The sequence below is a fragment of the Paramormyrops kingsleyae genome, chromosome 1, assembly GCF_048594095.1.
Source record: "Paramormyrops kingsleyae isolate MSU_618 chromosome 1, PKINGS_0.4, whole genome shotgun sequence".
Taxonomy (NCBI): Eukaryota; Metazoa; Chordata; class Actinopteri; order Osteoglossiformes; family Mormyridae; genus Paramormyrops; species Paramormyrops kingsleyae.
The window spans coordinates 67,376,043-67,388,473 of NC_132797.1; the positions used below are offsets into that span (position 1 = coordinate 67,376,043).

Here is a 12,431-nt window from a genome sequence, read left to right on the forward strand (position 1 = left end):
TTTCCCCATAAGAAATGTATGTTCCACAAATCTGGCTTTGTACTTAATCTTAAACTACTACTCCTGGGTGTTATGACTGAGTTACGGCACTCTCCTCTCACCGGGTGACAGTCCTGAACCTTCACCTCTTGCTCCCCTGCCTGCTCAGAAACTGAAGCACACGGAGAGCGACAAGCTGCAGGTGCAGATCCAGGCGTACCTGGACAACGTCTTTGATGTGGGCGCCCTCCTGGAGGACGCAGAGACCAAGAACGCCGCCCTGGAGCGTGTGGAGGAGCTGGAGGAGAACATCTCTCATGTATAGGCAACGATTTCATTTCAACTATTGGGATCATATTAACAATGAAACGAAATGGCAAAATCCACCATACATCTTACACTTTTACCGAGTCACTCATGATAATATAATATCAGCAATCGGAATATTCATTTAATATTCTGACATTTAATATTCTAAGCATCTTTGGAAACTTAAAGGGTTAGATGTCCATAAATTAAAATGCTCCTTAAGTGTAAAACTTGGTTTAGTCCATTAACTTAACTGAAGTAGGTTAGATATCCAGTTAAGTGCCACTTTTACAGGGATTCTCGTGGGTAGCTTCTGGGAGTTGTGTTAAGTGTCATACTTGTTGCTCTGCGACAGCCTGCTATACCTTTAGCTTTAAGGGCATGAATTCCCCGCCCATGTCCAGCTCATGCGTGTGTTTTATAGCTGTAGTTTAATGCTTTGAAAGTCATGTCATGGTTGCGCGTTCTGTCTAGTAGATGATGCCTGCAGAATGTTCCGGAAATGTGACTGTGGTCATCTCTGCGGCCCCCTGGGCACGTGGCTTCATTGTAGATGACGGAGAAGCTACAGGACATGGAGAATGAGGCGATGGCCAAGATCGTGGAGCTGGAGAAGCAGCTGATGCTGAAGAACCGGGAGCTGGATTCAGTGCGGGTATGTCTCCATAGATAAACGGTGGATCTGGAGGCCGATGACCCGGATTCGTCCACGGATCGTTGACTGGAAGGAGATCTGGAGCCGTAAAGTAGTCATGTGCCTGACATAAACTGGAGTGTGATTTCGTTGGGATTGGTGAACTGGGCTTGCAAAAGGCAGTGACGTCTGTGTACTGGGCATCGGTTGGCATACGTGGAAGTGACCTCGCCAGGTGGGACTTTAAATGCCCATGTGCTCAGCCCGGCTTTGCTCCCACACAGGAAGTGTACAAAGACGCCAACAGCCAGGTGCACACGCTGCGCCAGATGGTGAAGGAGAAGGACGAGGCCATCCAGAGGCAGTGCAACCTGGAGAAGAAGATCCACGAGCTGGAGCAACAGGGCAGCATCAAGATCCAGAAGAAGGGTGACGGTGACATCTCCATCACGTCCTCGCTGGCTCAGGGGCTGCCTGGCGGGGAGGCCACGCTGGGAGTGTTCCCAGCCGGTCCCCTGGCACCCTGCGATGGGGTGGCCCTGGGAATGGGCGGGCTGTCACCTTCACCCCCGCCAGTGCCCTCCATGACAGGGATTGGTACGTGGGAACCCGGTTCAGATGAGTGTATTTGTTTCGATTCACGTTCGTGGATACGCATTGACTCATTCCCACATAATTGCCCAGTTATGGTTCTATATTTATGCTGGAACCTTTCTCAGTCTAACACCAGGACCACAAGAAATTTTAACTGGAAGTCTTTAAGGTTCTAATTCCAGCAAGTCTGTATACGCTGGTTCAGGTCCAGAAGTTAAAGAACACAGTCCGCTGGAGGGCTGTCACACGAACCATGACATAATCAGAGGCAGGTCGTTTCTCCGAGGGAGGGACAATCATTACAGCCCCTCCTTTCATTTTCTGTCCCTTTCCCTTTTCTCCTGCAGTGCCGAATGGCCCCTCGGTGGCCCCTGCTCCGCCCCCTCCTCCTCCCCCTCCTCCACCCCCGCCACCTCCCCCTCCTCCACCCCCACCTCCCCCTGGCAACACTGTGGAGCCGTTACCGCCACCCCCTCCGCCTGTGGCTCCGCCTCTTCCAGGCTGCGGTTCACCAACGGTTATCTTCAACTCCGGCCTGGCAGGTATGGTGGCCTGTGACATGCGCCTGGGTCATGTGACCGCCGATCTTCTCACCCCCTCAATCTTACGATAACACCCAAGCTGAGTGTAGTATTGTGATTGTACAAACATAGGCTTGGCTAATCTGCTGATGCCCACAGCTTCAAGTCCCCTATCAGGCCACTGTTGTACCTCCTGGTTACTCTTGGTTGATTTTTAACTTTGTCTTTAGATTCTGAGCCAATTATTGCCGTAGGGACAAATCGTAAATAACAGACTTTAAGTGCAATGTTATTATGGAATACTAACACACTAACAGATCTTTCTGTATAAATATAATTTTTCTATGCTTCCTTGCTCTTATTTCTTATTCTTTCTCTTTTTTTCTACCGACTAAGAGGGACCCATCAAACTGTTCTGTAGGTTGAGTTTGATACCCTGCTCTTCTTCATCCATAAGCGAATGGTATTTTCAGTTAAGAAATGGGGTTGTGCAACAAACCCCTAGTGTGTGTGATACATGTTTTCCTTGGGTAAACCAAGCATGACACTGCACCCACTATAGGAAGTCTGGCCCCTATGATTCAGTGGTTAGTTTTAAACCAAAAGCTCCAAATTAAACACTCCAGAACGTTTTTTTTTTTCCTCCTGTCTGTTCCCATGGTTACATCAGTTTAAGATTTTGCCAGTTGCTTGATTTCTTTAATGATAACTCAGTAATGGGGAGGGAAAAAAAGACTTAAAATGTGAATGAGATTAGTAAAAAAACAATGGACAACTGAAAATACCATATCCCGCATCCTGTTGTGAGATGTGTGTTTTGTGTAAATACTGTTGACTGTGCGGTTTGGTGTCGTACGTTGTTACATGTTAGAACTCATTTTTGGACGAAGCCCCCAAACACGTAACGGTCTGGAGGCCGTCGAGTCGAGCTCAGCTTGCTAGGACGGGTAGCTGGCATCAAAAAACAAACAAAAAAGCATGTCAAAGCTCGAGTGAACATCGCTGTAGCCCCAGGCAGCATAAACCTGTGATGCATCTGAAGGCTTTGGTGGTAATAACCCTCCTCTGCCCTCCCCTGCAGCTGTGAAGATTAAGAAGCCCATAAAGACCAAGTTTCGCATGCCGGTGTTTAACTGGGTGGCGCTGAAGCCCAACCAGATCAACGGCACGGTCTTCAATGAGATTGACGACGAGAGGATCCTTGAGGTAATAATTGCTTTGCTTGCTCAGGCTCACACACTTTATTACAGAGAGTGGCTAGTGACTGTCTGGGACTACAGCCCTCTTGACTACTACAATTCCCAGGATGATGCTGTTCTGCTGCTTGAAGATCTAACCCTTCGAACCTCTTCTCTCTCCTTCTCTTGATGCACTGTGCATCTCGCCCCTCGACACTTCCCAGGACCTGAACGTGGACGAGTTCGAGGAGATGTTCAAGACGAGAGCCCAGGGTCCCGCCATCGACATAACGACAAGCAAGCAGGTGGCTCCGAAAGGCCCAAACAAGGTGACGCTGCTGGACGCCAACCGGGCCAAGAATCTGGCCATCACACTGAGGAAGGCGGGCAAGACGCCAGAGGAGATCTGCAAGGCCATTCAGATGTGAGTCATGCTGGTTCCCCCAGAGACCTTGAGTCTCATCACGCCAGGCGGGTCGCCTTGACGCGAGATGATACCGCTTTCGTGTAAATCAGAGCACAATGGTGTAAGCTTCACTGACGGCTTTATTGCTGGTAAATAATCCATCCATCCATCTTCGAGCCACTTATCCTGGTCAGGGCTACGGTGAGTCTCAGTTTATAAATATTTTAACAAAAAAAAAATCCACTTCCTCTTTTTTTGTTACTAATTCCACAAACAGTTTAGTGTGTCATTGCTCTTGGTTGCTTAGGAGACTGATGTATTGAAACATTGTGCAATTTCATTGCATTTATTTATATCAGAATGGGGCGGCATCATGACTCATTGGGTCGCTGTTGCTGTGACCCCCTGTAGGTTGGTAGTTTGAATCCCACCCCCGCTCTGTGTGTGTGTGTGTGGAATTTACATGTAATTCCCATGTGCAGATTTCCTGTTGCCATTCAAAGACATGCAGTTTGGCAACTTGCGTCTCTAATTCCCCATGACCCTGTATGTTTGAAAATGGTTGGATGGATGGAAAAATGTAACATCTGGAATTATGAAAGATATTGCAGCTAGATGAGAAAATGCTGCACTTATCATAAAAAGCTGAATTATTTTTCTTCATTTTTCTTCTTTTCTTTGGAGTAACGCTCCCACAAGTAAAGCACTAACAACAACCATGCATCAATTATCCCCCAAGTATTTGGTTGAAATGCTTGTTCAGGAATACAAAAGTTAGGATACAAACCTCTTCCCTTTGGGTTTGGGTTCCTCTACTCCTCTTGCCTTTTGGGTTTGGGTTCTACTAACCCAGTATGTTTGGGTTTGGGTTCTCCAACCCCTCTTACCTTTGGATTAGGGTTAGCTGCCAATCTAACCCCAGGGTTAGATCCCCATCAGCCCAGAGTAAGCGTGGACCCCCTCTCCCCACAGGTTTGACCTGCGCACGCTGCCCGTGGACTTCGTGGAGTGCCTGATGCGATTCATGCCCACGGAGAAGGAGGTGAAGGTGCTGCGGCAGTACGAACGCGAGCGCAAGCCGCTGGAGATCCTGGCGGACGAGGACCGCTTCATGATGCTCTTCAGCAAGATCGAGCGGCTCATGCAGAAGATGACCATCATGGCATTTATGGGAAACTTCTGTGAGAGCGTGCAGATGCTCACGCCGGTGAGGCTCAGCCACCAACCACCCCCCCCCCCACCCCCCACCACCACCACCACCAACAGAGACTCCTCCTCTCGCCCTCTGGTGGAGAACATACATCATAGCTTCTACTACTCACCTGTTGAATTAAACTCTTGTTTGTTTGTTTCAAAGCAACTTCATGCCATTATCGCTGCATCGGTATCGATAAAATCATCCCAGAAGCTGAAGAAAATTCTCGAGGCAAGTTTTAACCCTGCTGTTTAACCGCTTTTTAGCCTTTTTTGTGGTCATGTGAGCTTACATGTGCGTTTACTTAACAACATTCTTCAACAGATTATTTTGGCCCTCGGGAACTACATGAACAGCGGAAAGAGGGGGGCAGTGTACGGCTTCAAACTGCAGAGTCTCGACTTGGTACGAACACGATTCTTTACCTTCTGCTGTGCTGTAATGTCACGTAACTATCTCTCTGATGTAAATATCTCTCGGTTCGCCTTAGCTGCTGGATACCAAGTCGACAGACCGGAAGCAGACACTGTTGCACTACATTGCTAACGTGGTGAGAGAGAAGTACAAATCTGTGTCCCTCTTCTACAACGAGATCCACTACGTGGAGAAGGCAGCTGCCGGTATGTTTGGCTCCTTGTCTCTTCCTTCCACAAGGATAATATTGAGTTTGAATAAAACGGTCTATTTATTGCAGTGCATTTTTACAGTGATGTTTTCCCAAGGTTGTTTTTTCTCTGAATTGAAAATCTGGAAAAAGCCAAATCCAACAAATCTAACTGAAAGTTACCCTTGACCCCTTTCAAGGGGATTGCATAATACTCCCTGATTAGGCAAATTGTGTTTATAAATGTGGAAATCCTGAATACTTTTGGAGGTTAAGTACGAAAAGGAGACAATGGAGAAGATTCCTTTTTTTCCCCCCTGGTTTGGCGTGGGTGTGTCGTATCACGGGGGTCCCTGTGTGAAGGTGATGTGAGTTCCCCACATCTCCCATGCCACAGTGTCTCTGGAGAACGTGCTGCTGGACGTGAAGGAACTGCAGAGGGGTATGGAGCTGACCCGGAGGGAGTATGGCATGCACGGCCACAACACGCTGCTGAAGGACTTCATCGCGCACAACGAGGGCAAACTGAAGAAGCTGCAGGACGACGCCAAGATCTCGCAGGTCAGGCTGCTCTTGGCGTGAGGTTCTTCTCAGGTTAATAACATGAGAATAAAGAGGTATTTGGTCTTACAGTTATGGTAGCAATTCAAAGAGCACCATAGACTCAGACTGGAATGTCTGTTGGTGTATATTCATAGCAGTGAATCTTCTTTTTGAAGGATGCTTTTGATGACGTAGTGAAGTTCTTTGGGGAGAATTCCAAAACGACGCCTCCATCTGTGTTTTTCCCCGTGTTTGTACGCTTCGTCAAAGCCTACAAGGTAATTGAGATTGGGCGGGGGGGGGGTGGTATGAGACATACCGAAAACCTGAAAGCCTCCAGATCCACATGGTTACAGAGGCTGATCTTCTGTGGGTCATTCTGATCTTATTTTACACAGCAAGCAGAGGAAGACAATGAGCAGAGAAAGAGGCAAGAGCAGATGATGATGGAGAAGCTGATGGAACAGGAGGCCATGATGGAGCAGGAGGACCAGAAGGTGGGATTCTGCCCAGCATTGGGGATTACCAGCCCTATTTGGCCCAATAACTAAACGAAGAATCCAAAATGTTGACCTTTTCTGATGGTGTTCCAAATGTCCTGGGGGCAGAATTGCTGATCTTGTCGTTTTATGAAGGGGGACCAGAAGTGTCTGTCAAATCAGTGTTTCTCAACAAAGTCCTTGGGGACCCCCAGACAGTCCACATTTTTGCTCCCTCCCAGCATTATCAGCCAATCAAGAACATGGAATGCCTGGTACAGGTGTGTTGGGAGTTGGGAAGGAGCAAAAATGTGATGGTCTCCAAGGTTGAGGAACTGGGTTGAGGAACACTGCGTTAAACCAGTCCAGCCAGTCTGATGCTGTGACGTATGGTGGTGCAGGGTGAGCCTGGAGAGTTGTAAGTCACTTTTGTATCACTGTGAGATTACATCAGTCCCAAGACTGTTCCTTACTGCAATTCCGAACACTTGGATTGCTTGATTTGCAACCTGGAAAAAGTCTGTCATCCAAAACTAATGGGATGCAGTGCTGACAGGTATGAGTACAGGAATTCCTGACTGCTTTGTCTGACAAGATGGCGGAAACATGAGTGCTGTCGCGTGTGTTTTAATTGTAACCTCCACCACGTCTCCGCCCGTTCTCCAGTCTCCTTCCCACAAAAACAAGAGGCAGCAGCAGGAGTTAATTGCAGAGCTGAGGAAGAAGCAGGTGAAAGACAGCCGGCACGTGTATGAGGGGAAGGACGGGGCCATTGAGGACATAATCACAGGTAAGGGAGGGCCGTACTGCGCCGGCATCGTGTGAAGTCCCGCCCAATTCCTTGACAGTCGGCCAATCAGTGAGTTAGAATGTCTTCCTTCCAGAGATATTTCCTGCTCCCAGTTAACGCTTGAACTTAAGGCTACAGAGGCTGTGTGCACGTCGTTTGACATTGTGCTTTATTTGTTAATTCTCAGTTAAATGCAGATTACTTTAAAACTACTTACCTCTCAGTGGTTACTGAAAATCAGATTTTAAAAAAAAATGATGATATGCGCATTGATATGGTGCCTAACCTCATTGTTTGTCTGTGCGAGATTTGCTGACCTGCTTTTTTTGCACTAACAGTAGTGTTTCTGTTTTGTATAGCGAGCTCTACAGTGTAGAGCATGTACAGCTGTTTCGAAAAACAAAATCATCCTTCACTGTGGGATGATTTGTGGCCTTATTAAGTAGACTTAGAGCAGACTTATGTTTTGGGTAGCAATTTTTGTGAAGGCGATTGTTGCTGATCCCATGACATAATTATGCGAAAACAGAATGCAGTCGGGTTCAATTAATTACACTTCTAAACACGGACGGACGAAGAGCAGTCTTGTGTTTAGGAGTCCTCCGTGGTAGGGGCAGTGCTAGCCGGCTAGCCCGCTATTACTGCTCAGCTGTAGAGTGCAGTTGCTGTAGGGTGTGTGCTGGTGTCTAGTCCTTTACAAGTGTCCTCCTCACTGTCTTGTCCTGTCTGGCTGTTGTCTCAATGCAGTGCTGAAGACAGTGCCCTTTACGGCCCGAACCGCCAAACGGGGCTCTCGATTCTTCTGCGAGCCCGCGCAAACTGAGGAGTCCCATTACTAAACCCTAAACACTCTCTCATCAAGGTTGCTGTTTTTTTATAAAAAAAAAAAAAAAAACCCAAAGATAATAAATTCCTACATCCGTCCGTTTCTCCCTCACTTCTCATGGGTGTGTCTGCACAGGCTCGGATGGAGTTCATGCACGTGCATGCGGTGTCCTCTGGGTGTGTCCTGGAGTCTCTCTCACCACACCATTCATCCCCCCCCCCCCCGCCCCCACCCCTCCAGCATGAAGGGGGAGGTGGGAAGGGGGGCAGCAATTTTCAGGCATTGGTGGCACCTCTTCTGTCCTGTACCTCTCACACCCCCCGCATGAGGAACCATCACCTATGATTCCCCATGATACACTGACCTTTCACAAACCAGAGCAAACCGTAATGTCACATGAGGGGGGGGTGGTGACGATTGAAGATCAAAGAGATACAGACTGGTTACTGTGGCAGTACATACGCCTATTGGCAATTTACTGGATGCTACACGCCCTCTGGTGTTCGAAAAGTAGCAGCGCATCTCAAATTTTGCTTGGTCATTTTGTGAGGAGAATTGTGCGCCCCCTTGTTTTTAAATAGCAGGAATATTATACTAATACACATCAACTTTAAAAAATGTATTGATTTAGAAAAAAAGCTCACCATTATTAATATAACCTGTCTTGTAATATCATACCATAGTTTTTTATTATACTATGAATTGGCTCTGATCTGTGGCATTACACCTTTGCTTGTGCGTTGACGTTATTCCTCAGTGTTTAGTGTTACCTGTTTTCCGGGGTCTTGCATCATGCTGCCTCTCCGCTCTTGCGGTCCCCTGCCTTTTCCCGGCGCTTTCGCCCCCTGGTGGTGGACTGGGCCCGGCTCCTCCCTCATGTCACTCACACCCTAATAAACAAAGCCAGATACATGACTTGTTTTTCAACTAAAAGAATCTTATTAAAATCAGTCAATAGTCTATATCTATCTCTATATCTATATCTATATATAGATAGATCACCTGTGAACTACCACAGTATGAACATTTGCATGTATCTGGCTACCTGCATGTTTTGACTGCAGCTAAATGTTTATTTTTGCCTATGTGTATATGATCTTATTTGATAGTATTTCTATGTTAAGTTTTTTCCCCAACTGCTTAATGTGGACGTTTTATTTTGAATATGGGAGACTTTCTGCCAAAGCAGCCTGAGTATCATGACACAGAAATGCATTCTGCCCCCCCCCCCCCATACTAGTAACAGCCCTACGCCCCCCCCCCCTCACCCCCACCCCCACAGCCGCTTGGCTTCCATGGCTAACCCATAGCGAAGCCCCAGCTCGCACCCCTGCTGTAGCCGGTCTCGTCACCCCCGCTTCTATTTAACCTTGATTTTGTCTTCTCTTCATTCAGCCCTAAAGAAGAATAATATTACTAAATTTCCCAATGTCCACTCGAGGGTAAGGACCTCCAGTAGCACCTCTGTGGTGGTGGATGGGACCCAGACCTGGCAAGCACCTCTTCTGATATTTACACACACACTTCCTTTACTATCTATTGTATGCTGAACTGTCCATTGATAACAATTTTACCGTTATTCCCTGTAAAGACTGTCCCTGCCAGGGAAGAGCAGAACAATGTTCGCTGTAAGGAAAACGTTACGATTTGTTTGACTGTTTTCTGTGGCCTGGTCCTCTGTGTTGCTGTTTGAATTGCAAATTCAGCATCAGACTATGAGGAGGACAGCAAAGGTCTTATGCTGCCTGCACTTCATAACCCCCACAGATTTTCATAGTCTGACAAACTGACACAGTTCTCATTCTGTGAGGATTGAATTGTTCTTGCAACGAACATTATTCTGTCATTCCTCGACCGGATGTATCTTGATAAGGAATAGCTGTAAACCATTAGCTGTTTTTTTTCTTCATATCACTCATCCTCCCAGACAGCTAGCTAAGTTTGTGTCAATCACTCAAGCTGCTTTGTCTGATTGGCTACCAACAGAACCAGCCAATGGGCTTTCTCCGGGCGTATCAGAATAACTGACAGCTCCTCCCTTCATCACCCTCCCCCCCCCCCTCCCAGATCTTCGAAATCAGCCATACAGGCGAGCCGACGCGGTGAGGAGAAGCGTCCGGAGACGCTTCGATGATCAGAACTTGCGGCCGGCGAACAGCGCTGAAGTGGCCATGTGACGAAGGACGAGCGCATGTGATGAGAGGATTATGGGATGTTGGGGGAGGGGTGGGGGGGTATGTGAGTGTGATGGGGGGGGAAGGGGGTAGTGAGCTCTTGCTACAAAAGGACAGCTTTTGGACTGGAGAAGGTGTGAAGAGAAAGGAGTTGTGGTGGAGAACTTTCCTTGGAAACCTGAGACGAGTCAAGTGCCTAAACTAAATTCTAATTAGTTTACTTCAAAGCAATATGACCCAACCTTGCTTTAACAAAGGTCCCAAATTGCTTCTGTTCTCCCTCGTTTCTAAATCAGAAATGTTGGTGACGGGGGGTGGGGGGGTCGTCTGTTGAAAGCGAGGAGCACGGTTCCTCAGAGGTTTTTATCGAAGGTGTCAGTTACTATGAAGTTCCGTAGTATCTCGAATACATTCCAGCCTTTAGCCTTGGAGGTTTCTAACATGCTATACCGGTGCTTTTTAAAGATTTTTACAGCGTTTTCCACTAATGACTTTTTAAAGGAGATGTTTTAATTTTTTCCTTGGGGTGGCATATAGCACCAGCTAAATCGCAACAGTTAATGAAGTGGCCATTTGTGACCACATGGTTTCATAAGGTTAAGATGGCAGTACTGAGGCAGGAGGACACTGCTGAAATATGTAAGACTTTACCGACGAAACAGGATTAACGTGATTTGTAAATACGCCCCCTAAAGCTGAGGTATTAATAATCTCATTCGTCAGTGTTACCTTGGGTAGAGGGACCAAATCCTTGGTGACCCTTTCAGTGCTAGATCGTCCTGCTGGAATGTGACTTGAATGTCATCAATGTAACGGACTAAGGTAGCACAATGGAATGGAGGCGTCGTTAGGGGAGAGGGGGCTCAAGCTGTCCACAAGAACGGACCCCATGGCAGTTACTGTTTGTGTTTCTTCCAAAGTGTAAAGGCTTTAAAGGGGGTCCAATTGAAGGTCCCCTTGAGTAGGTTGTCTGAATGGAAAAACTGGAATCCAATTTCATTTTCTTTTCCTTCTCTCACAACTGCTTCTGGTTAATGAATCTAGACCTTGGTGTTGACTCATGTCATTATTGTAAGTTTACTGTATAGTATTTAATCACAAAGGCCGATTTCGTTCCGTCTTGCTCATGTGACCCACTTGACGTGAGTGCCAGTTTTTCTTTTTTTGAAATTGTGTAGCTACCAAAACATAAAAAGGAAAAAAAAAAAAAAAGCTTTTCTAAATGTACAGATATTTTGCTACAAATCCGAAGTTTTGTTTTATTTTTTACATAATCCACCATTAGCGTAAGGTTAATATTGTACATATTGTTTAAAGAAAAGTTTCTGCACCCTGAACTTTACAATTTGATTTTTTTTTAACTTATAACCCCTCCCCCATTTGCATATTTAATTACGTTATAAATCCAAACCCAGCTTTAATAATGAGGATGTAGGGTGGAGTAAGGCCCCCCATTGTCATGCAGCTTTAGATCAGGTGTGTTGAACTCTGTTCCAGGGGCCTGTTTCTGTGCCGCTTGTACGTCTTATGTAAACATTCAGCACCACAAGTCCTGAATTTAAACCAGTGTTTATCGTACAATGCAGCTGTGATTTATTATTTTCCTTCTTTCTACAGTGGTTTCCAAACTCCTCTGCTTTATTACTTACCTACTCAGTTGCTGAGTACTGATGGTAGAATATGAATGTGTTATGGCCAGAGGGGTTTGAGAACCACCCTAAGTGCTGTGCAACAAGCCGACTGGAATCGAGTTTAATACCCCTATACTAGACCACTGATAGTTCAAGGTCAGCAGACCAGTCAGTATCCATTCATATGTCATGATCCTTCCTTTTCTTCTAACCAATACATTTTCTCAAGACTGGACAGTTACTGGCATGGTTTTCCCAAAAAAGTATTTTAGACAATACATGCTTATTTGCAATGTGCTTTTTAATAATGTAACTCTTGAGTTACCTCTTTCTCAATGGCTATGATCAAATAAACTATTTACACTACTGTGTCACTCATTATTCATTTCCCTGGAGCAGTTGGGGTTAAGGGCCATACTTAAGGGCAGCATGGCGTAATCTATTCACAAGACATGGGATTTGAACCAGTGTCCTTCCCCTCAAAGCCACAGCATCTTAACCTGTTGAGCTGCACATGGCCACGGAGTCTGAATTGCAGGTTGTAAATGTTATCCACTTCCCATGTATA

The 12,431-nt window shown here is 46.4% G+C and overlaps 1 protein-coding gene across 4 annotated transcripts in view; it reads left to right on the top strand.

The window, feature by feature from the left end:
* Window positions 1-12,229, top strand: part of fmnl2a (formin-like 2a) — a 48,437-nt gene extending 36,208 nt beyond the window's left edge. The window contains exons 12-27 of one of the 4 annotated variants that reach the window (XM_072718183.1): window positions 149-298; window positions 842-943; window positions 1,207-1,519; window positions 1,864-2,058; window positions 3,119-3,243; window positions 3,440-3,639; window positions 4,594-4,828; window positions 4,979-5,047; window positions 5,141-5,221; window positions 5,307-5,436; window positions 5,818-5,981; window positions 6,140-6,241; window positions 6,362-6,460; window positions 7,109-7,232; window positions 7,980-8,094; window positions 10,126-12,229. In XM_072718183.1, the coding sequence (XP_072574284.1) occupies window positions 149-298; window positions 842-943; window positions 1,207-1,519; window positions 1,864-2,058; window positions 3,119-3,243; window positions 3,440-3,639; window positions 4,594-4,828; window positions 4,979-5,047; window positions 5,141-5,221; window positions 5,307-5,436; window positions 5,818-5,981; window positions 6,140-6,241; window positions 6,362-6,460; window positions 7,109-7,232; window positions 7,980-8,071 (2,181 nt within the window). In that variant the 3' untranslated portion in view covers window positions 8,072-8,094; window positions 10,126-12,229. Of the gene's footprint in view, window positions 1-148; window positions 299-841; window positions 944-1,206; window positions 1,520-1,863; window positions 2,059-3,118; window positions 3,244-3,439; window positions 3,640-4,593; window positions 4,829-4,978; window positions 5,048-5,140; window positions 5,222-5,306; window positions 5,437-5,817; window positions 5,982-6,139; window positions 6,242-6,361; window positions 6,461-7,108; window positions 7,233-7,979; window positions 8,095-9,453; window positions 9,551-10,125 lie in introns of those variants that run through there. The other 3 variants (XM_072718181.1, XM_072718187.1, XM_023818744.2) reach the window with 3 other exon arrangements.
* Window positions 12,230-12,431: the final 202 nt, after the last annotated feature.